At 32.7% G+C, this 24,375-nt stretch overlaps 1 protein-coding gene across 4 annotated transcripts; it reads left to right on the top strand.

Moving 5' to 3' along the window:
• Nucleotides 1-4,150: 4,150 nt before the first annotated feature.
• On the top strand, nt 4,151-23,596 carry LOC132757401 (protein mono-ADP-ribosyltransferase PARP14-like). 4 transcript variants are annotated; one of them, XM_060748675.1, is made up of 5 exons: nt 4,151-4,317; nt 8,961-9,838; nt 14,698-14,771; nt 19,778-20,249; nt 23,025-23,596. In XM_060748675.1, the coding sequence occupies exons 1-5, from the start codon at nt 4,301-4,303 to the stop codon at nt 23,099-23,101; spliced, it is 1,518 nt and encodes a 505-aa protein (XP_060604658.1). In that variant the 5' UTR covers nt 4,151-4,300; the 3' UTR covers nt 23,102-23,596. The 4 variants fall into 4 exon arrangements, with proteins under 4 accessions (XP_060604658.1, XP_060604682.1, XP_060604666.1 ...); XM_060748699.1 differs by having other exon boundaries at nt 4,168-4,436; XM_060748683.1 differs by having other exon boundaries at nt 4,169-4,436; nt 8,530-9,838.
• Nucleotides 23,597-24,375: the final 779 nt, after the last annotated feature.

The following is a 24,375-nucleotide window of genomic DNA, read 5'->3' as shown; positions in this document are numbered from 1 at the left end:
CTTGTCTCGAAAGAGGGATGTGGGGTGACAGAATCTTAACCCCACGGTTCTGTGAAAATCATTATTTAAAGCAAACTAGAATTTGGTCGCGAATTAGTAAGCAAACGAACGCAACTTGAAAGCAAACGTTGACATCGTATTTGATTTTGGCCTGCTATAGTCGTCTGATCGTGCCTTTCCTTCAATTTGGAAAAGTCCGAAGATTTTGGATTTTAATTAATGTAAAGTATGAGCTTCCAACAGCATAGGACCTTTTTTAGATTACACATGTGTAAAAAAAATCTGTATCCTCAGAAGCATTAATCACAAAAAAATTACATGAAAACTGCAGACTCGGTTTGATTTAGTCTGTACATGAAGGAAAATGAAAAAGTGCAACATGCCTCACGCCCCCTAGCACCCGCTTGAGTGGTACTGAATTTTCAACACTTAAAACGTAAGAGCCAATTATAACGTACCAGAAAAATATAACAACACTAAAGTGTGTAGTACGTACGGGGCAACATTTTACAGCTGCTACCAGCACTTGATACCTGCGTTGTGATGTATAAAAATCTTGGTAAAATGTGATCCCTCGGAAGCATTAATAACAACAAATTTACTCGGTTTGATTGAGTCTGTACATGAGGAATAATGAAAAGGTGCAACTGTATTTCAGCGGCAAAGGCATTTGACTTTCCGTTCCAGTAGGTTAAGAGTATAATTAATGCTTTACAGTTTTGGTAATGAACACTAATGGTTTAAGTGAGTATAAATATGATCTAGGCAAAAAGTTACAGGTTTATTACACTTCTACGAGTTGTTTCTACGCGCAAATTTCAAGAACACCCTTTGTATGGTGACCTATGCTTTGAATAAAAAAGTTATTTTGAAATTGAATAAAAGGACATATTTGTCACAATATGGACTACGATGGAACACTCCTGATCACAACTACCATACAAAACAAAGCACAACTCAGTACAAACTATTTAACATTTTATTTACAAAAATAAATGATTATTTATAATAAAAGTAAATGATATGAATTTGAATGAAAAAAAAAGTTCCGTGTCAAGTTTCTAATGTCCTGTCGAATAGCACTTTTTCCCGGTGGCGAAACTCAAATAAAAAATTCAATGGTGCTCGAGATGTGACCCATCACAAGCAGAAAGATCGATTCTGTACTGTCTTCAAGACTGTGGATGTGGGGTCTATACGTCACAATCTCCAGATGTGACCCATTCAAAGCAGAAAGATCGATTTTGTACTGTCTACAGAGTGTAGATCCAAGACTGCGTCGGTACGTCACAATTTCCACTATCGTCGCTGTGTGAACACATGCGTGATTCAAAATTGAGGGTTAAACCACCGAGTAGAAGCTACAAAATATCAAACACAGTAAATATCCATGGCACACAAATATAAGGGTATATGTATATCTCTTTAGAATAGCCGGACCTTTGTCGGATTCCTATAAACAAAGCTTCTAAAAATATAATGTCCCTTATGGAACGCCACACACACTGGTAAAATGAATTCAACGTTTATTATATATCGTAGCACGTTGTAAGATATACAACATGAAGCCAGATCGGATGCCACCAAAATATCGACGAAATCCGTCCTTGAACCGAATCTATATTGTTTCGTACAAAAAAATGATGATGATGTGATATGAAAATTACTTAAAGAAATAAGAATTATATAAAAAGAACATCTGCAGCAGACTTAATTATAAATGACTTTTACTGTATTTTACAAGAACATGAAAAGTTGTTTTAGTAAATATAAATGAAACATGTGCATGATAAAATAACGTGCACTCAAGGCGTTAACGGCCTTCAATACAAAACACCGCTATCAATGATTATAAACAGATTACCAATATTCAAGTAATGAATTCATAAATCTACAGATTTTATTTTCTGAAGACGAAAAATTAGAGAACGAAAAATTACTGTCAAAATGCAAAATAAAATTTCTATAAATTGAATTTGTAATAAAAATTTAACTGAATTACGATCTTCTGAAATAACAAAAATTTACTAAATAAAACAGCAAGAAAAGAAAATTTACACAACAAGAATACATCTGTCTGTCATAATGACCTTGCACGTCTTTAAACATTTATATGCGAGTCCCCAAAGAAGATTTAAAATTCGTTCAATATATATAGGCATAGTTACACTGAGTGGAAAGCGTGAAACATAACTCTCACAATTTTCTTGCATTCCAGAACGCATGCATAACAAAATATAAATCCGAAAACTTAATTTAAACACAGAAAACTACTCTAACCTTCAAAGTCTTAAGTAATTTATTGCAACTTGATATATATTGGGATTTAAAAAAATCATGTTGAGGGCTTAAACTGGGTACAAACAAGAGCACATCACGGTGCGGGTCCGGATCTGACCTCCGAGTGACTATGCACACACCCGTTTGTACTAAACTTTAATTACGAATTCATTGTTTCACATATTCATTATTAGATTTTGTCCGTCGGCCTTGTGAAAACATGTTAATGAAGCCTCTTATTGTTTCTTTGCTGTAAACATATCGTATCCAATGTTAATCTTACATTGTAGAAATCGTTAAAATAACCAAAATTGATCAAATTCCAATGGCTGGTTAGCTTTTGTACCAAAATTCTAGGTTGAAATGTTTGCAGGGTCAATTTACAACTTTGAAAACTGATCCGGTTTTTTTTTATTGTTTTTTGGTTTTTTGGTCAAAGTTTGAACTTGGCCTATGGAGTCCATTTTAAGGTAGACTACTCCTAATTGACACTATAAGGAACTGTAAAATTGGCAACACAAGACAGTTATATGCCTAGAAGGACACTTGTATGCAAAATTTAAACATAATTCAAGGTATAATTTATGAGTTATGGACATTTATGTAATAAAACTGTGCTTTTAGAAGGGTTCTTTTTCAGAAATGAAGAAACTCTAAATAATTTTTAATATCATCATTATGAAAAATGTTTTCCTATTGATCATTGTTAAGAAACAAATAATAGCATTCAGATAACAAATCACAAGAGCTCAATGATTGTTTCTACACAAAATATTTTTAATACGTAACCCACTTTAAACACTAATTTTACCATTTCCCTATTTAGAAAGCCTTGTTCAAAATATCACTAAAATTTTCGACAATGAGGACTGTTTTTAAAGTTTGCCTAAATTTTTAAAAGGTATATTGGTTGATCCTACAAAATATAAAATACATTAACCGTGTATTTTTTATTAGACTTTTAAAATATCTGATATTATACAAAATTTGGCATTATTTACCCAATAAATACCTACAATAAATATATAAATGAAAATTAAACATTTGTTTCTTTCAATAAGGGATATAAGAGAAACATAAATAATATTAAAAAGAAAAAAAAAAAAGGAAACAAAAGTTGCCACTTGCGTTGATTGAACTCAAGCCCTTCAGTTTCAATGCAGTTGACAGTAATACTATCCAATTTGAATACTCTTCAAAGCGGAGATAATGTATAAGTGTGGTCTACCTTAACGCCCTTCAGAGTTTGCAGCAATACCAGCCAATTTGAATACACTTCAAAGTTTGGGCAATGTATAAGGTGTAGTCTACCTTAACTGGGTTATATCGCTATCGAGGGTAAGCGATTAGCCTTGTCAAGTAGTAGATAAAAGTGAAAAAAATTATCACAATAGCAAAATGTTAAGTTATCATGATTCTTTTTCTGTACAACGACATTTTAAAGATCCTGTAACATAAAATGATGCTCAAATTAAGATTTATCAATTTTGTAAGTTCCAAAAAGCATTATTTATAAAGATATTACCGAATTTAACATTTCATGTAAATAAAGGGAGGTAATAAAAAGATTTATTTTTTATAAAGTCTAAGTCAAATTCAAATTTCAATAAGAAATGAATGCATATATTTGAATGATTACATATAATGTGTACACATATTTGCAGTACATATTTTACATGTTCTTCGATGTTTGAATTTTTTTTATAAACATAATTATATACATACAGTATATATAACTTCACTTAAGTTAGGTATATAACCTCATTTACTGCATACAGGATTTTTAAGAAAAAAAGAAGAAAAAAGAAAAGAAATGAAACAAAACATAACAAAACAAAAACTAACAGAAACTAAATGGATGGATTAGCTTTTTCAAATTTAGTGGTAGTATACCTTAAACTTAAACATGATAATGCGCGTTAGATTTGATACTAAAAATCTTTTTTATCCTCAGACTTATAAATTGTTTGTTTTCAACAATGCTATTTAGATCCTACCATGAATCGAAAAGGACTATCAGATGACAGTGACTGACTTGTAAGTGTTTCGTGATTTATTTGGACTACTTTCGTTTTCAAAGGTCATTTACCATAGAAAAAGGTTTACAATTGAAAAAGTTAATAAATACATATAATTGACAGTTAATTGGATTAAAGGTATGTGTAACAATTTCCCCCACTTTTCTACTTTTCCTATCGCTTGTTACCATGAATATTATCAAATATTATTGTTGATATTTAATCTTCAAAATGATCTATATAATTGACCCACTTCTTAGGGGTGTTATTAAACATGTTTTTTTCCGTCTGAAAAGAAACGTTTATATTTTTTTTTCATTCTTTAAAAAATTATTAATAAGTTAGTTATTGTTACATTTTATAGCGCACTAAAAACATTTTATGATTATTCAGCAAGCATGTAGGCCTATTGTAAAGTATTAAATAGCTAGATAGATATTATAATAACAAAATTACGGAAACGTTTAAGGGCCTTCATTTAGAACGATCATTAGGTGTAATTAAGACTACTGATATTTTTTCTACGATGTTTTAACAGAAAACAATTTATATTATTCACAAAGGCAAGACCATTTGTTGTTATTCTTAGTTACTTGTCTGAAAATGCTTGAAGTTTTTGTGTAGGCGATTTTTTTGTCAAATAACCCTTTTTTTTACAAAAGAAGAAAAGATACCTTTTCGCCTAGACAAATCAGCAAACATATTTCCAGAAAAGAAATTGCGAAGTAAACGTTTTTTGTTAATCTTTGTTATTGAAATACATTGATTTTCGTTAAAACGTCTAATTAAGTTTATCGAATTAAAATCTGTCGACTAACACATTATGATCTCACTAACTGGAGACACTTTAACGTTTCTGTACAAGATATATCTTGGCTAGTTTGAAGCATCACTATGCTTGTTACAAATTTGATAGATATCTGGTCAAATTTAACAATCTTGTAAGATAAATGTTTGTAAATAAATAATATGTTTTATTTCTATTGCTATATTTGTAATGATATGAATGTTTGGATTCGTTTGACAATATTTAGCTATAATAAGGACGATGTGTGTGTAGAATTTAATTTAAAAAAACTTTTCCCCTACTTTTCTACTTTTCCTATCGCTTGTTACCATGAATATTATCAAATATTATTGTTGATATTTAATCTTCAAAATGATCTATATCATTGACCCACTTCTAAGGGGTGTTATTAAAAATGTTTTTCTTTCCCTCTGAAATGAAACGTTTATCTGTTTTTGTTCTTCTAAATTTATTATTAATAACTTCGTTATTGTTACATTTTATCGCGCACTAAAATATATATCGAATTAGTTTCCCATTACCTTTAGAACATTACTTTCTCGAGCCTTTGACACCTGTCTTATTTATATAAGTTTTCTTTACATTTTTGTCCTCATATAATGTTATATGTTAATGTTACCAAAGAGCACTAACAAAGTGTAAAACAATGTGAAGTTTTTGTCTAGTTGCTCAGTAAAGAGTATGCATAGAAACAAGCTGCTCTATTTCTGCATAAAGATAAGATGCATATAACAGAACATCGAGATCTGTGGTCAGCCAGAATAATGATTGCATAAAAGGACTGTTTGCCATGGGCAATGATCATACCAAATAAAAGAAGATGGGGCTTATTCTTTTTCCATTTATCGTGTGAACAAGGTTAACAGGCAGCTTGTACGTACGAGGGTTGTTCGGGAAATTCTGAGAATTTTGTCATATTTCCTATATTTTTTGTTTCTAAGACGTAATATTTTGCACATACTAAGATTAGCATATCACGGAACTATTCCTAAAAATTGAATAGAATCAGACAACAATAGCCGGAAATAGCAGTAACCATAGCAACACTATAACGCCGCACCGGAGCAGTCCGACTCTAAAGAAAGGTATAACGCGCTACACTAATAATATTTCGTAATTTTGATAACGTAAAAAATGCGCGAAAACGCTGGTCAGCAGCGGAACGTCATGACATCATTTCCTGAAAATATCATAACGTAATTTAAATTCTCAACGGATCAACATTGTTTTAAAGTTGTTGCCCAGAGCCACTGAGTAAATAACATGACGTCGATAGGTGACGTTGAATTGCGAAGCATCGTAAAATTTTGTGTTGCGCTGGAAAAGTCTTCCACAGAAACAATGAAAATGATCAATTATACAGGAAAATGCAAGAAATGCAGTCCGGCTACAGTGTATAGATGGCATGCTCGTTTTAAAAAAGGAAGAAACTCGATCGAAGACGATCCTACAGTCCGGATCTCGCTCCGATGAACTTCCGTGTGTTCCCGGAGCTCAAATCACAGCTGCGTGGAAAACGCTTTGACTCAGCTGACGATCTTGTTAAGCATACGCAAGCTATAGTCTCGTCCTTTACCGATAGCTGGTACGTGAAAACATACAATAAGTGGATCAGCCGACACAGGAAATGCATCGAAATTGCAGGTGACTACGTTGAAAAGGTGCGACGATCGATGGACTTTAACGTCGCATAACGTTGCAAATGACGTCGGCGTGCTCCGGGTGTGTGTTATATGGTTATTTACTATTTTCATTATGATTTAGTTTCTGTGTGTATGATGATGATATTTTCAGATACTGTACTGTATATATTGAAATAAATGCGTATATATTTATATTTACGCTAACCCGACTACAACGTGTGCTATAAAACAATCTCAGAACTTCCCGAACAACCCTCGTACATACTGAACAACCCTATCAGAGGATGGTCCCCACAAATGGCTACAACTTAGTCAAAATCAAAGTCTGATATATGGGCATTTGAAAATGATTTTCTCCTTATTTAATCTTAAAGACATGTATCAAGTTTAAAGTGAGTGCTTTCAGTGGTGTCAAAAAGTTGCATGTAAAACTTAAACAAGGAATTTTCTAAGTTTAAAAAGTTCAAATATATATATATAGTGTTATCTGATTAATTGATTGTCTCCTGCGCACGACTTAACTATCTTGTTTATACTTACTAGGTCCCGAGACGTCATTATATAGAACGTGCGACACATGACCACAACATAGTATCTCGTGTGCACGACTTAATTATCTCGTGCGCGCGTCACCACGACATAGTATCTCTGCGCACCACTTAATTATCTCGTTCCTACGTATAAGTAACTCGTAGCCACGACATAGTATCTCTTGCGCACTACTTAAATATCTCGTGCACACGGCTTCATGACTCGTGGCCACGACATAGTATCTCGTGCCCACAAGATAAATAAAAACACATACATGTCATCTTTATGCCACCGTAGATTACACTTTAAGTAAACGTCTTATACCCTTTTGAATACGTTTTGTTATGAATGTGCGATATCGATGATATGCAAATAGTGCATTTTCTAACTAATTGTGCGTAACTTTATACATCACAAATAAAAGCATTTTGCAGATGTTATCTGTGTAATTGTTTTGATTGTTATTGTAAAATTTAATTTGAAATTTAGCTTTTACAAAAAATGTTTGAGACTCTAAGCGCTGCAAAGATCATAGATATAATAAATTATTCGAAACTGTCATGAAATAAGCTTCTACATTGCCTGTTGTTTCCATACAATACCAATAAACTTTAAAGTCTGGTAATTTAAAAAAGTCAAAGTTATAATGATACTCATGACAAAGAAATATACGATATATTGATATACACGATTATTGAGAAGTTTATTGACAAACGATTGCCTACATTTATTTATTCATTTACTATAACCATCTATTCATATTCACAGACTTTCAATCACAAAACATTAAAACATACCCTACATGAATAGCTAGCTATTTTATACTGGAAATCAAAGTTAAAGGAGGGTAACTTCAAAGTTAATGTTACGTCAGCCTATGTGAAGAATCGACTGGTAAATAGCAGATGAAGTGCTTTTTATCCGGAGAGAACTCATTCAATGTCTGAGAAGTATGTCATGCTTTGTTAGAGGAACATGTTAATGAGACTATGATAGTCATTCTCGCTTAAATAATTTTGTCGTACTTATTCCATTGGGTAACACGACTGTAATTGTGGCATTTGTATATAGCAATAGAATATTCTGACACTGGTTCATTATAACAATAAATATAAATATAATAAAAAGAGTTTACACAAATTATGTTGTGACGTTTGTATTGGGAATGCTTTACTTACAGTTATACAAGTAATAAACATTGATAGCTATTTTCAATATATATACAGTGTTTAATCATATCTATTTTCAGAACTAATTTCAAATGGTGATGAGAGAATCTATTATGCATTTGATTTTATTTAAAGATTGAAGAATGGTACCAGTTGGTTTTCATGCGTTCTTTTCTTTACTAGTAAAAGTAATGCAGTTTTGAAGTACCAGTCGACCTGAGTATCAGAATAAAAAAGAGCTCCCCATTTACCAGATTATGACATTATGTATTCGCTTGGATGTTTAGCCCCTTACAACAATAAAATGAATATCCTTCAATATTTGACAATGTTGGAACATTTAAAACGTACACTAAATAATACACTCAGTCTGATAATCTTATAAAGATCGCTTGCATATTTTGATGATAAAAACTGATCAAGTAATAACGCAGATATAAATATATAGGCCAAGTAGATTTTAATGCGAAACATTCATTTAATTCAATTCATAATTTGCTTTTAAATGTAGATGCCAAATTATGGAAGTCTCTGGTAAAACGGTGTTAAAAAACAAAAATTTAAAACTGTGCAATTTCTGTGAAGATTTTGATGTTACAACATATGCCGATGGGTTCTGCTTAGAATGCGAAGTCTATACTTGTGACACATGTTTTCAAAAGCACAAAGGGCGAAGAATTAATAGAAATCATTCCTTAGTTAATGTTGAAGAGTCAAATTCAGTCAAAATAACGGTTGATGATGCGTATGAAACTTGTCAATATCACAAAGGAGAACTTGTGAAATTTTATTGCTCAAAGCACGACCAAGTTTGCTGTGGAGATTGTGGGGTGTTAAAACACAATGAATGCAAGTTGGAGTTTATCAGCAACAAAGCTGCTGCCTTTGAAAACAGTCAGGACAGTAAAACTTTAATGGCGGATTTAAACAAATGCAAGAAACAGGCTGAAGATAGTTTATCATTGGTAGCGAACAACAGACAACAGCTGTCCAAATATTATGAGAAATTTGTTTATGACGTGGATACATTTGCGGTAGAAGCTATTGAGCGAATAAACATGATGAAAAAAGAGGTTCTTGATCAAGGCAAGGACGTTATGTTGAACGACAAGAGAAAAATGGATGATATTCAAAAGGAGAGCGAAGATTTGATAGCTGCAATATCACATCAAATCAGTCTTGTAGAGTCTAGAAAGGATCAACCTAACAAATTCTTTGTTACGTCACTACTAGTAAAGCCAGAGTTGAAAAGGACACAGCATAATATTGATATTATAAGGAAGAAAAACGCTGTTACCAAATATATATTCAAGCGAGATCAAACACTAGAGGAAACAATGCAAGAAAACAGAGGGATTGGGATGCTCCTTGAACAGAAGGAAACAACTGGTATGTTATATTCGTATACTTTAAAGCTTTTTTATGATTACATCTAAAAGGTATATTAAAACCTAGAAAATTTATCCCACAGTTTTTATAAAAAACGCTTCCTGTGTTTTTCGCGGGCTTTTTATGATTGTATTCAAAGCACCCCTTAATATTTAAGGTGCCCTAACTGCCCCTTTCAGGAAAACTGAGATTATGGACCCAGGGACAAAAGCTTTTTATGTTTTTGAAAAAAGGCACCAAATTAATTTAAATTTAAAAATTTTTAAAAGGGGGGGAAATACAAAAAATTTTAAAATAAAAATCGACTTTGGATGGTTAATTTTTTGATGGCAACGGGAAGCCAAAACAAGAACAAATACCTTGCAAAATTGAAACAAATTAGGTGTTGCTGCCGAAATAAATGATTGTATCTTTCGGACGGACTGATAAGGTTTTGGATCTCTTATTGGTATCTATCCAAATATTTTGGTAAGCATACCGGACAAGAACATTGTTTCCAGTTTTTCACATACGAATATTAAATGAAATTTTAGCCATTTTAACAATGTGATTTCTTTATCAGTTTAATTTTGTATAATGATGAAAATATCCCGAACAGCTGAAATATAGATTAAATTGAAATACACAGTACAATTCAAGAAATTATATAGAGAACAGATCTTTGTTTCGATTTTCTTTTTTATTCAAGGATAGCTTTAGTCAATGGATGGCTAGACTCCATTTTATGTCATTCTTCAAATATAAATTAAGGTTAGCTTAATATATGGTTATAATTGTTAAATGTTAAATGTTAAATGTCCATGTTCTAAAGAATATATCTCATATTAAGTTGTAAAGAAAGGAAGCTTTTTTATTATAATGGTCCTCGCTTTTTCAACATTTTATGCTTAATTGGAAAAGGATTTTATTTAGGTTCACTTAAAGTGTCTTGAAGAATCGAACCTCATATGATCCGCCAGCTCCATCTTATAAACGATTAAGAAAGACGTTATTACACAGAAACATGTTATTTTGGAAACTATGATATTTTCCTTCTGTAGAAGTGTATATTACTAATTCTAATGTAAAGCAAGTGATAAAATGGACTTACAATGTATCATATGTTTCATTAGCTACTAAATAAAAAGGTACAGAACTCATGATCCCATTTCAGTCTTGACATAAAACTGTAAGCAATTTTAGGGCATTGTTTGTACAATCGGAGCAATTCGTATGGAACGCCGTGACTGTCTTATGTAATCAAAGTTTTTTGTTATTTTGTGAAACGATGATATTATTTTGTCGTTTGAGCGTGTTAACATGTGCAATTTACATCATGTCTTGTCAAAGGAAAATGCTGACTTGTACAAACAACAATTTAACTTGTCAAATGATATTGATGACATGTGCAGACAACATCCTAACTTGTCAAAGTATCGTGATGGCTTGTGCAAACAACATGTTAACTTGTCAAAGTATAATGATGACTTGTGCAAATGACATGGTAACTTGTCAAAATGTAATGATGACTTGTGCAAACGACATGTTAACCTGTCGAATTATTGTGATGACATGAGCAAACAGCATGTTAACTTGTCAAAGTGTCATGATGACTTGTGCAAACGCCTTTTTAACTTGTCAAAGTATAATGATGACTTGTGCAAACGACATATTAACTTGTCGAATTATCGTGATGACATGTGCAAACGTCATGTTAACTTGTCGAATTATCGTGATGACATGTGCAAACAGCATGTTAACTTGTCAAAGTATCATGATGACTAGTGCAAACAGCATGTTAACATGTCAAATTACCATGATGACTTGTGAAGACAACATGTGAACTTGTCAAAGAATCGTGATGACTTGTGCAAATGACATGTTATCTTGTATCATGCTGACATGTCAAAACGTACTGTTAACTTGTCAAAGTATTATGATAACTTGTGCAAATATCATGCTAACATGTCAAAATTCCATGATGACATGTGTAAACAGCATGTTAACTTGTCAAATTATCGTTATGACATGTGCATACAGCATGTTAACTTGTCCAAGTATCATGATGACTTGTGCAAACGACATGTTAACTTGTCCAAGTGTAATGATGACTTGTGCAAATGCCATGTTAACTTGTCAAAATTTCATGATGACATGTGCAAACAGTATGTTAACTTGTCAAACCATCGTGATAACATGTGCAAACAACATGCTAACTTGTCAAAGTATCATGGTGACTTGTGAAAGCGACATGTTAACTTGTCAAAATTTCATGATGACAAGTGCAAACAGCATGTTAACTTGTCAAGGTATCGTGATGACTTGTGCAAATGATATGTTATCTTGTCAAGTTATCATGATGACTTGTACAAATAACATGTTAATTTGTCAAAGAATCGTGATGACTTGTGCAAAACACATGTTAATTTGTTTAGGTATTATGAGCATGTCATCACAATAATTCGACAAGTTAACATGCTGTTTGCACATGTCATCATGACATTTTGACAAGTTAACATGTCGTTTGCACAAGTCATCATGACATTTTGACAAGTTAACATGTCGTTTGCACAAGTCATCATGATACTTTGACAAGTTAACTTGTTGTCTGCACATGTCATAATGATTATTTGACAAGTTAACATGCTGTTTGGACAAGTCAGCATTGTCTTTAGACAAGATATGATATAAATTGCACATGTTAATATGCTTAAATGAAAAATAATATCATCATTTCAGAAGATAGCAAAAAAATATTGATAGCATAAGACAGTCACGGCGTTCCATAATTTCGGCTATAAAAGATAATACATGTACCATCGGATTAAACGTACTAGTAGGTCCGCTTCGTTGTTTTCAGAGGGTGTAATCTTCGATAATGTAAGACTAATGTATAAATTTGGCATCGAAAGAATAGAAAATGTCTTTTATGGTAAATCCTGATTAAATAAAGGTCTGACAAAAATAAATCAATAATCAATTTAGGAATGTACACTGATGACAAATCCGACTTTACTGTCAATGGAAAGACGTTTATAATATTCTTTGTTTCTACAACTATAATTGAATGATGCACTTTTAACTTTTGTATCTGTAAATTTACTTGATTATGGTAGACATTTACTAAATAATAATAATATTAAAATAAACTTAGTCATTAACTTCATTAAATTTCTTTTTGTTAACATGTATATGTTCTTAACGTGGATTAGACCAAATACCGTTTGTGTATTTTTACAATTATCGAGATTCTTATTCGAAGTAAGATGCGATTGTTGTATAATTCCTTATTATATTAAGTATGGTAATTTACTAATGGAATTCTTTATTCTTATTCTCGTTTTTTACCAATTTAACAAGGGTGACATTGTCCCAAAATATTCCCGTCACAAAAGCTTTAGGTGGAGATTTTGGCGATAAGAAGGGTGGCAAACAAGTTAGTCCCTATACATATTTTCGTATTTTATCTGCAATTCTACTTCTATGTGTGACACTGGCCTTGGATGCAGCGAACTGAATTTTATGTTAGATCCTCGCAATGATGACAATTTGTGCAAATTTGTATAAAAACGCTAAATGCATGCAGAAGTGTTTAACATTCTTCTATGCATGTAGGAGATATGTTCCAGACAAAATCTGGATATTTGATCATCTTATGTCACCTTGCCCATGCATATATTTATCTAAATTACATGTCTCACACCATAGTCATGATAATAACCATTTGTATTACAATCCCTCTATAAATAATGACTAAATTGTCTCTATACACATTTTCACATTTATATCTGAAAGTTGACCTCTAAGTGTGATCTTGACCTTGGCTGCAGAGTCCTGACTTTTGTCCGCGTAACTCCGTCTTACCATGGTGGACATATGTGCCAATTATACAATCCTCCAGTAAAAAGTCTTGCTCCTGACAAGCATGCTTTAATAAACTTCATATGTGACCATAACCTAGAGACCTGATTTATGCGTGCAGCAAAACGCCTCATGGTGTTGAACATTTCTTATGAATTATTTTAAAAAATCCATGCAGGTAAAAGATATGCTCCAAACAAAATCTGGAAATGTCATCCTCTTAAATGACCTTGGCCTTGCCAAATTAAATATGTCCCAGCAAAGTCATGGCAATGACAACTTGTTTTACATAAATCATGACTATATGGTCCCTATACATATCTTCATATTGTTACCTGAACTTTGAACTCTGTTTGTGAACTTGACCTTGGCCTTCGGGACCTGGATTTAAACGCGACACTTTGCCTTACATTGTTGAATATTTGTGCGAAGTAATATTGACATCTCTATACATGTAAAATTTCCTCCGGACAAGCATTTTTTCAATGACCTTTAACTGTAAGCTTGACTTTTGACTAAGAGGACTGGTTTATGTGCGCGACACAGTTTCTGATACTGGTGACCATTTCTATACACAGTCTCATTAAAATCCATTCCTGTGTATAGGGGTTATGCTCCGAAAAATATTGGACGCCGAAATCGGCAATATTTAGAAGATACTATATCAAAATTTTATTACTACTATATTTTGTTAATGCTTAGTTTTCACATATATAGTTTGTAATTATATTCAAAGACCGTGCAATGTCATTGTATTCTATTATAATTATACATGACTCGATATATTTTCGTAGTCTATATTTAATGATTTATGTTTATCATATGCACATGTTTTGAAAAACTGATAAAATTCCTTTATCACAAATACTTCTGAAGTATAGCATCATTTATATATAGTCTCGGTCAACGTTATCAAACAAATAGTACTAATTACTTAAGTAACAAAAACAATAATTGACGCTCTGATAGTATAAGAATAAATGATTCGTAAAGTTCATTTTTATTAATATAATTTTCAGGTAAACGAGATGAAATCGAGTTCAAGGAAACTGATTTAGTTAATAAAGCCCAAAGTAAAGATCCTTTACCAAAGGTAAGAATATAAACATATGATTATTACGAAAACGTAGTTCGCTTCAATTTTAAATTTAACATATTGAAATATGGCATATTAGGTGTCACAAGATATCAATTTTCCAACGCTGCTTGCACTAGAAAACAAAATAGATCACAAGATATCAATTTGTCAACGCTGCTCGCAGCAGAAAACAAAAAAGAGAAAAAATTGGAATTCCTTAAGAACGTCTTAAACGACAAATCTGAAACTGTTACAGGCTAGGTTTTATTGAGCCTGTTCATGGACGGTGCTGGAAAATGCAAGTTACCGTCCATGCCCCTTAACATCGGCTTAAGCAGAATTCAACAATTAAACATGAAAACTGTGAAATTTTGAATTTAGAAATACTAGTATCCCAAATGTGTTCATACGGCGGTTATAATGAAACCTCCATTGTGACACTTTCCATGAAAAACGGCGAATTAATGGTCCCCAAGTAAAAGAAAGCGTATGCCCTAAACGAGAAAACAATAGGCGAGACTAAACAAAATGGAAATTTGGAAGGGAGTTAGAAGTTATGACGCCGGCATGTCACAGATACGACGTCAATAGATATATTTAAAAAGTAGTCACCATATCCTAAGGGTGCTTATACATTATTCTAAGGGTGCTTATACAATATCAAGTAGGAATCCTGTTACGTCTCAAGTTGAAAAAGGTAATTAACAGATGGAAATTAAAAATACCACTAACATAAAATAAGTTTACACACAACAATAACGTCGTTTTGAACAAATCCTTAGAAAGCTATTATAGCATTATTATCATTTTAATACATGCATATCCATAAATATACGTTTTAAGGTGAAGAATTTTAATATACTTATTTTTTTAGTTATTTCAGCAACTGAAATATAGTTGTCAAATATAAAATTCGTGAAAGACAAATGAATACGTAATTCTTGCAAAAGGTGCCACGCCTCCTGTAGTGTTCGTTCCCGTTTCCATTTGCTACGTAACACACAAATAAATCGCCGTTCAGCCATGAATACAGAAATGATATATAATTCTTGCCTTATTTCTTTATTGTTTATGGTAAACACATAAAGCAAAAAAACAAAAAACACTTGTTTTACTCTACCATTCCGTTCTAGTCAAATTATTGTTACGTGCTAAGATAGATTTTTGTTCTAGGTCAGAATCTTGGAGATATTGCCCATAAGAAAAAAATATCACAATAACTAAACGCGTATTACATTGTATTACAAATAGGTTGACTATTTCTGCTTCTTAGTTAGTGCATCAATCGGCAAAAATAAGTCGCTACTTGTGTAATTAACAACAGTTACTCGCTACACATTAAAATTGATGTCTATAAATGTTTTGATTAATGAATTATATATTATTAAACGGAATTTACTCCGTCGACTGCTTTGCTTTAAAACAGACTATAGGTGACCCCCTATATTATAGATATGATGCAATAAAAACTCTAATAGAATTAATATCGCCCGGTAGAACGCATTTATTTAGTTTTTGTCTTTAAATGCAAGTTTCGGAAAGAAAATAAATACACTCTTATATTTACTTGATTCTCTAATAAAAATTGACATGTAGCAAAAAATATTGCAATTTGCTGTGTTTATCCTGCAAGAGGCTAAAGACTAGTACTGAGTTCGTACATTGCAGATAAATTTTACATTGCGTAGTAAGGGTTTGTTTGTTATTTTTGTTTTGTTATGGATGTTCATTTATTGATTCCCTCGATAATGCGACCTATCTTTCTGGACAGACAAAAATGTGACATTTAGATAAAAAATAGAAGTACCAGATGGTGTTTCTTGCGCATTACATCCGAATCTATAACCACATCAGTTTTGCTGTGAAAGTACAAAAAATGAAAACAGCAAGGTCTTTGAACCGCCTCTTCATACTACTGAATGAATGTCCACCGATTGCAATAGACACTGGTCTTGCTAAAAGGAAGTTAAAGCATATGCTAATATACGACTAAAAACACATTTGTATACTAGTGTGTCCTGCGACACTCATATTTGCAGCAATTACACTTGAATGTAAAAGTTTTGTCCTTCTAAGGACGAATTTAGTTTTATGGATAAGCGTATTTATAGATATAAATGCTATCAGCTATAATACATGTAATAACATTTTATAGCTTTGATCTTACTACCTTAAAATGTCATATATGTATATCAAAAAAGAAAAAAAAAGAAACACGAAATATAAAATTTTAATTCTAGACCATTTTCAAATCAAAATAAACATTTCCTTTACGAATGCATGAAATTTAAAAAAAACTGATGTAAGTTATAAAGTTTAAAAACAGGTTTACACATTACAATATATGAAAATACTGCGTCATAGAAGCACAGACATTTTCTCTTATGTTGAAACTGAGAATAATAATTAAACAGATTCTGTGAAATATGTGATATTTTCAGACTTACTGAGATATCATTCTGCCCAGTTTCTAGATGGATTTCGTGTTTTAACAACTGTGTTAGGCATCAGGTCGAATTACCACCTGGTCGTTTTGAGTGGAAATGCCTCTAAAACATACACGTACACCCATTGAACCATTTGAAGATTGACATACATTATGAGCCTCTCTCTCTCTTAGATATCATCAGCAGTGGTTATTTTCATTTCGAAGAAAGAACTGAAAGCACATAGGAGTTGGTCTTGCTGTATACCACATCAATAGTCTAAAGAACAAAAGCGATGATGGTCAAACATTATAAACAGTTATTGTATCTGTACAAGAAACGACAAAAACTAGTTTTCTGAACGTTAAACGTGTGAACATTACTTTAAGCAGGTTTGTAAACTTTTTCATAGGTATGGGCATCCCAGCTATCTCGGAGACAAGCTTAGAATATACTTAGAAAAAAACCTTTTGTTCTGAAAATTATATTCTATACATGATCTGGATTTTAAAGTTATTATTCGATCCAGGATGTCCCCGATAAGAACTAATGCAGGAATGTGTATCTACAGTTGAAAACATACTACGCAATAGCATCAAATAGCAATGTATAAGACAAGTATTATTTTAGTTTTAATCGTTAGTAAAATCAAAGAACGAGCATTGATGCATAAAACAGATTATCCACTAAGAACTGCTCCCGTTTGAATGATTCCTTCCACTATAAAAGAAATAATTGGTCTTTGGAAGGTGCCTCCGTGGCCGAGTGGTTAAAGTCGCTGACTTGAGATCACAGGTCCCTCACCACTGTGGGTTCGATCCTCACTCGGGTCGAAATCTTTCATGTGAGGAAGCCATCCAGCTGGCTTACGGAAGGTCGGTGGTTCTACCCAGGTGCCCGCTCGTGCCTGAAATAATGCCCGGAGGGGCACCTGGGGTCTTCCTCAACCAATAAAGCTGGAAAAAATCGACGAAAAATCTCGGCGGGACGCTCTAGGATGACCCGACTTGAGTGTACGGTCGCCCATATGGGCTTTCCGGCGGCGACCTTAAATAAACGCATAAAAAAAAATGGAAGGTGCAATAGCACTCGTGAAGCAGTCGGCCTGTGATTTTCAAGTCATTTTAGGGTATACAATTCCTGGACTTTAACAATTATTTCAAGATTTAAACATTATGTCTAGACAAAGCAAGAAACAAGAAAAAAGTTTACAGAGTTGTTATCGCATTATTTCTGAAATAACCCTGATAATTTTGGTGTTCTCCCAATAACTTCACCTCTGCCTATTTTAAGAACAATGCAGCAGAGTGGAACCGCCGATGGTTGTTTTTAAATTCAAAATCGCACCCTTATAATGTTTAAATGGTGAATTCTGCTTTTGCCATTTCAAGTTGGCGTGGACGGTTGTTGGGTATTTCCAATACTATGATATTGACTAATGAAACCAAACTTTGTTTAACTTTATTTTATTGCAATATTAGCGTGGTTTGTACCAATTGAGACCGCAAAATGACGCCCCGAACATTCCTACAGAGATGTTATATTCCATATCTTCGAAGATCATTCAGTAGGTAGTTATTGTTGTGTTTGTAGTTTGTGGAGTTCATTATAAGTGCTCTATTTCTAGTTTGGTGGTTCCAGTATTCCTTCTTTGATAGTATATAACAACCTTAAACTGACATTACGCTTATGTTTTTTTATTGTCAAGTTGAGCTGAATGCACTTACTATTTAAAGAGAATATAACTGTTATAAAAGTGATTGACCAATAGCTGAAAATGTTTAGGGCAAATATGAATCTGCCAAAAAATCAAAAGACTGCCCCTTGTAATAACTAAGTCTGATGGATGTTTACAGAAATTTCCTTGTGCCAAATGAATTATTAGTGTTAATGCGAAGTTAGTTATAATATTGAAAGGAATTATGGCAAAATGTAAATTTATTTTGACTTTCACATGTGCAATAACCATGGATTGGCACAATTGTACATGCAGATATGTTGCCTGTTTTAAAAATTTGTCTCGTGTGACGCCTTATCTGTCATATGCAGGCTTCACAATATTTGACCCCCATTATAAATTATTGTTTTGATAGTTTTGCATTTTGCTTTCTCGTTAACGATAGAATCCTCCCTTTACTTGGGGACTATACGCCGGTAGTCATGGAATTGCACGAGTGTTAGTTAATCAAGTATTCCATGATAACTGCCATATTATCACATCAGCGGGTATTTCTAAATTAAAAAATCAGCATTTTCGTGGTTGACTGTTGAAATCTTGTACTTATAATCAATTGAAAGGGAGCGTTGACAATAACTTGTAATAACCAATATCGTCCATGAACAGGTCTCAATCAAACTGAGCCTGCGACATTTTCAATTTTACCGTTTCAAAACAGATTATTACCAAATTAGTCATTTAGAAATATAATGGAATTAAAGCCATTGTTCCTATATCAAAAGAATATATCAGCTTCATAATTCTTTGCCTACGTTTGTCTGTAAATGATCAAATTTAGGCGGTTAAACTGTTTTAAGGAAACAGGAGTGTTTCAAATCATATGATGTTTTTGGAGATTGTAATGGTAATTGTTTTAGGAGGTGCAAGAAAACAGATCGGAACCTTCTTCAAATACAAAAGATGTTTACCATAGCGAATCAGGGGGATGCTATAAATTTAGCAACACACTGGTGAAAGTTTATAAAGGGGATATTTTAAACATCCCTGTTGATTGTATCGTAAATGCAGCAAACAAAAACTTATCACATGGTGGAGGTGTATCCGCAGTGATTGCAAGAGCAGCAGGTTATAGCCTAACAAAAGAAGGGGATGATTATATTGCTCAACATGGCGAAATTCCAGTTGGTCATGCTATTGCAACAACTGCTGGAGTTCTCCATTATAAATGTGTGATTCATACAGTCGGTCCAAGTTGGTATGATTATAAAAGTCGTTCTCATGATGATGTTCAAAGATGTAAAGATGATCTCTTTCATGCCATTTACAACTGTTTCGTAATTGCTGAAAGAAGGGGTCTGAAAAGTATCGCAATTCCAGCTATAAGTTCAGGTTTGTATAACATGTTTGTTATAGAGGACATTTGCGTGTCAGTACGGGTAGTTTGAAACCAAAAACCAAATGAAATTAGGAAAATACACACGGATTTTGTAGTAAAATGAGTGTTATAGAAGAATGGTAAGTCAAATGACTTTAAAATTATATTTATATATTATTCAATTTAATACGAAATACGGTAAATTATGTTCTGATAAAATGTTAATTAAAAAGTCTGTTCTGAGGAATTCCTTTACACATATGTAACAGGTCGGCAAAATAATCAGCTGGATCGTTTTAAATTAATTAAAAGTTGAATAATTAAGTATAAATAAGCTTAGTTTTTACTTGATATTGAATTTGCTTACTTAAGCGGCAATAGTAGCTATAAATAGACTGTATTTTTCGGTTATTTATTGGGTTTATCATCACATATTTTTGGTGGTATTGTTTGTACGAAACGTGCCTATGTGGGCAAAAAGCAAGAATAAAGAGAATATTACTGTGAATTAAATCTTCATGAAGAAAAATGAATGAATGACAACCAAGCATGATATGTTATTTTGAAAGAAAATGAAGAGCTACTGTCATGACAAGCTCGGCGGGCCGGCGTCAGCGTCGTTAAACCTTTTGATTAAGGTCTCGTTTACAGTCAATAAGTTCAAAACTTATATGACATCTTTTTATACGCCCGTTTCAAAAACGGGTCATATTATAGTTTCCCCCTGGCAAACTAACGGGAAGGCGGTGGTTGGGCGGGCTGCGTCCAATTTTTTTCCGGAGCATATCATCTTCACGCATGTAACTTTATAGAAATGTTCACCACTATGAGAAGATGTGCCGCACACATGAAACAGGTCTCTAGGTCAAAGGTCACTCTTAGAGGTCAATACAAACGCTTTTCTAGAGCAAAACTTGTACATGCATAGAGGAATTTCAAAATAATTTGGCACACATAATCAACAATGATAGGCAGAATGTAGCGACATCATTTAGGTCCCTTTGATCAAGATCAAGGTGACATATAGGGGTCAAATTTCAGATAAAAGTATGACAATTTGTATTCGGACCATTTAGTCATTATTTATTGAGGGATTGAAACACAAATGGTCATAATCATGACTACTGGTGTGAAACATGTGATTAAGATTAATTAATGCAAGGTCCAGGTCACATTATATGATGGTCAAGGTCACTATAGATAATAAAAGATAGATATTTTGTCTAGAGCATATATCCTACACATATAGAGGGATTCTAAGGAAACTTCATAACAATGTTTACCACTATTAGAAACAGTGTCATGCGCATGAACTGTGGCTCCCGGTCAGAGGTCAAGGTCACACTTAGAGGTCATTGAAAATCGCTCTTCCGGAGCAAAACGTTAACATGCATAAAGGGATTTCAATATTTTTTAGCACAATTGTTAATCGTTGTAAGGCAGAGTGTCGCCTGCAAATTCAGGTCCTTGGTGCGAAGGTCAAGGTCACACATAGGGGTCAAGATTCAGATAAAAATATGAAAATGTGTATTCCGACCATTTAGCCATTATTAATTGAGGGATTGAAACACAATTGGTCATTATCATAACTTCTGGTGTGAAACATATGAAGGTTAATATATGCAAGGTCAAGGTTATAAAAGATGTAAAAATATAGAAAAGAGCATATCTCTTTAAGCGACATAGAATGTGATGTCAACATATGTTTAATTTATTTGCATGTTGATTAAGGCCAATCATTACCTTGCATATAGGTAATTAAGGATTTGCTTGTTCCGTATTCTTGGACCCCAGTTCTTTACTAGTACTAGTCACACAGAGAGAAGTGTAGCTAGATTTTCCAGGACAGCTCTTATATATATCTTGAAATAATGTTGACCGGTCATTTTTTGTTTACGGTTTCATCATTATACTAGTTTTGTGAAGGTTATGATTTTTTTAAAACGATTGAACTCGTGTATATATATATATATATTTACCCAGAGCTAAATTTTATTACTGGCGTTAAAGATAACAAAATGTACATATTGATTGGGGGGATTAAAGTAAATCTATTGTTATTTTTGTCATGATAAAATTAGGATCTTCCAAACAGTTTTAAATGAAATATAGACAATACTTACATAAAACTATCAAACAGTATCCCTTTTTGGTATCATTAAATAAATATTGATTTATTTTTTGTATTGCTCTTACAAACCAACCGGCTGAATTTCTTTATTGGTGGGTCAGCATTGAATTTGAAAAAAAAATCATATTTTAAGGAAAATCTATTAGAAATTTCAAAAAAGTTGAGATACAAACAATATTTCTCCAGCATTGCTGCCTTTTTTGTTTGTTTTATATACATAGACAAATTATACTTATTTTTATACGGGCCCACCCTTCAACTTCAAAAGAAAATTCTCTCCGTAGGTGGAACTAGCGATGTACCAGCAACAGGTTTTTGAAGTTATGCCCGATTGGGATATAGATATCGAAGCAAAACTCATTATAATTATAATGCCAACAACATGAATATCATATGATACCATGTAATGTTTAATTTTAAATGAGGAATTCGTTTAAGTTGTTCATAATATACTTAAGGAAAAGTGTACATGTTTGATTTAGTAGTAAAATGTTTTCAAAAATATGTATCGAATTGTTTCGTAATGGTCTATATTCTTAAAGATACTTATGCCTAGACTATAATAAGGGCTTTTTGTTTCATTTTTCTTGAAAATGATATTCTAGATTAAAAAATCATTAAAAGCGATTTAAGTGTATTTTTTGTGTCTTTTTATTAGGTATATTTGGGGTACCCATAGATATATGTGTGGAACAATATGCAAGTGCCATTATTTCATATTGCAAAAAAAGTTAACCCAGCTCAACTAAACGAAATACACTTCGTCGACATCAAACCTGAAACTTTGAAAAAAGTTCAGCATACATTCATTGCTAAAATGACCAAAGAATATCATAACGAATTAAAAAGCAGCGGAGAAGGTTTAGACAGTGTAAGATATACCAGTCATGAAGCAAAAGTAAATGAATATATTAGAGATTTGCCAGAGCCACTTGTATATGAAGAAGGTTGGAAGCAAATTGTTTTTTGCTTCCTTGAGTCAGAAAAGCTAAACATTTACTGCGTAAAAGACATATTTTCTGTGAAAGTTGAAGGAATAGTTGTATCAGTAAATAAAAATGGGAAGTGTGGTGCTATTGGACAAGCACTTCAAAACAAAATACCAAAGTCTTACTTACCTAATTTCAAAAGTGAACTTGAAAGAAAAATGAATAAAAGATCCAAGACAGGAGATGTTATAGTAAATGGTGGATACAGTTGTGGTTATCAAGCAGTACTTTTTGTAATGTATCCATAGCTAGGAAAGCTAGACGTATCTAAAGCATCAAGATGAAAAGCGACAGACAAGCTGTTGATGTTGAGAATGGGACATCACATCAAAAATGTTGTATTATATGTGCTCAGTCAAAGAGTAATAAACTTTTATGTTAACTGTACAGTTTTAACCACAGCTTGTGGTGTCGCTGAGAATAATGTGAAGTTGAAGACTTTGTTTCATATATGAACCTAGATTTCGGCAATAATGTCAAAACCAATGTCGTTGCTTAATTCTTAAATATTTCTGTTACTAAATATAATGTTTGTCAATAAATCAATTAATAAATGGAAAACTTTACGTTTCGCACAATAACCTTATTTGTGTTTGCAAACATGAAGAAACATATTTTAGCCCGTTCCATCTTTAGACAGTCTTGGCAGGCAGTGACCATACGTCCAGGACATCTACGGCCTAGTATACTTGACTTGTGAAGTATTAATAAGAATGTACTTTGATTTCCACATAGCCCACATTTCTATTTTAACTAGCATAGTTTCGAATTATAAAGACAATGTAAAAAACCATTATACTCGTTTTGAACTTAATTTTAACTTAATTTACATTACACTTCAGTTGAATGTATAGACTGAAATGTTCTTGTCGGCTAATATACACCTCTCAAATTAATAATTTTTTAGCCTGAAACTTTACTCCTCCTTTTCGGGTTACTTTCGCCGACGATATAAATATTCCTTAATCTTTGGTTCTTTTATAATAACGAGAAAAGAGATAATAAAAAACTTGTAAAGAG

The sequence above is a fragment of the Ruditapes philippinarum genome, unplaced genomic scaffold (genome assembly GCF_026571515.1).
Source record: "Ruditapes philippinarum isolate M1 unplaced genomic scaffold, ASM2657151v2 ctg3086_1_1_1_1, whole genome shotgun sequence".
Classification (NCBI taxonomy): Eukaryota; Metazoa; Mollusca; class Bivalvia; order Venerida; family Veneridae; genus Ruditapes; species Ruditapes philippinarum.
This window is presented reverse-complemented; position numbering and strand designations above follow the sequence as displayed.

Excerpts from the sequence above, each read along its gene's own strand:
- LOC132757401 (XM_060748675.1), top strand. Across the intron at positions 14,772-19,777 it reads GTAAAGATCCTTTACCAAAG|GAGGTGCAAGAAAACAGATC; the intron begins GTAAGAATATAA and ends TAATTGTTTTAG. Across the intron at positions 20,250-23,024 it reads AATTCCAGCTATAAGTTCAG|GTATATTTGGGGTACCCATA; the intron begins GTTTGTATAACA and ends TCTTTTTATTAG.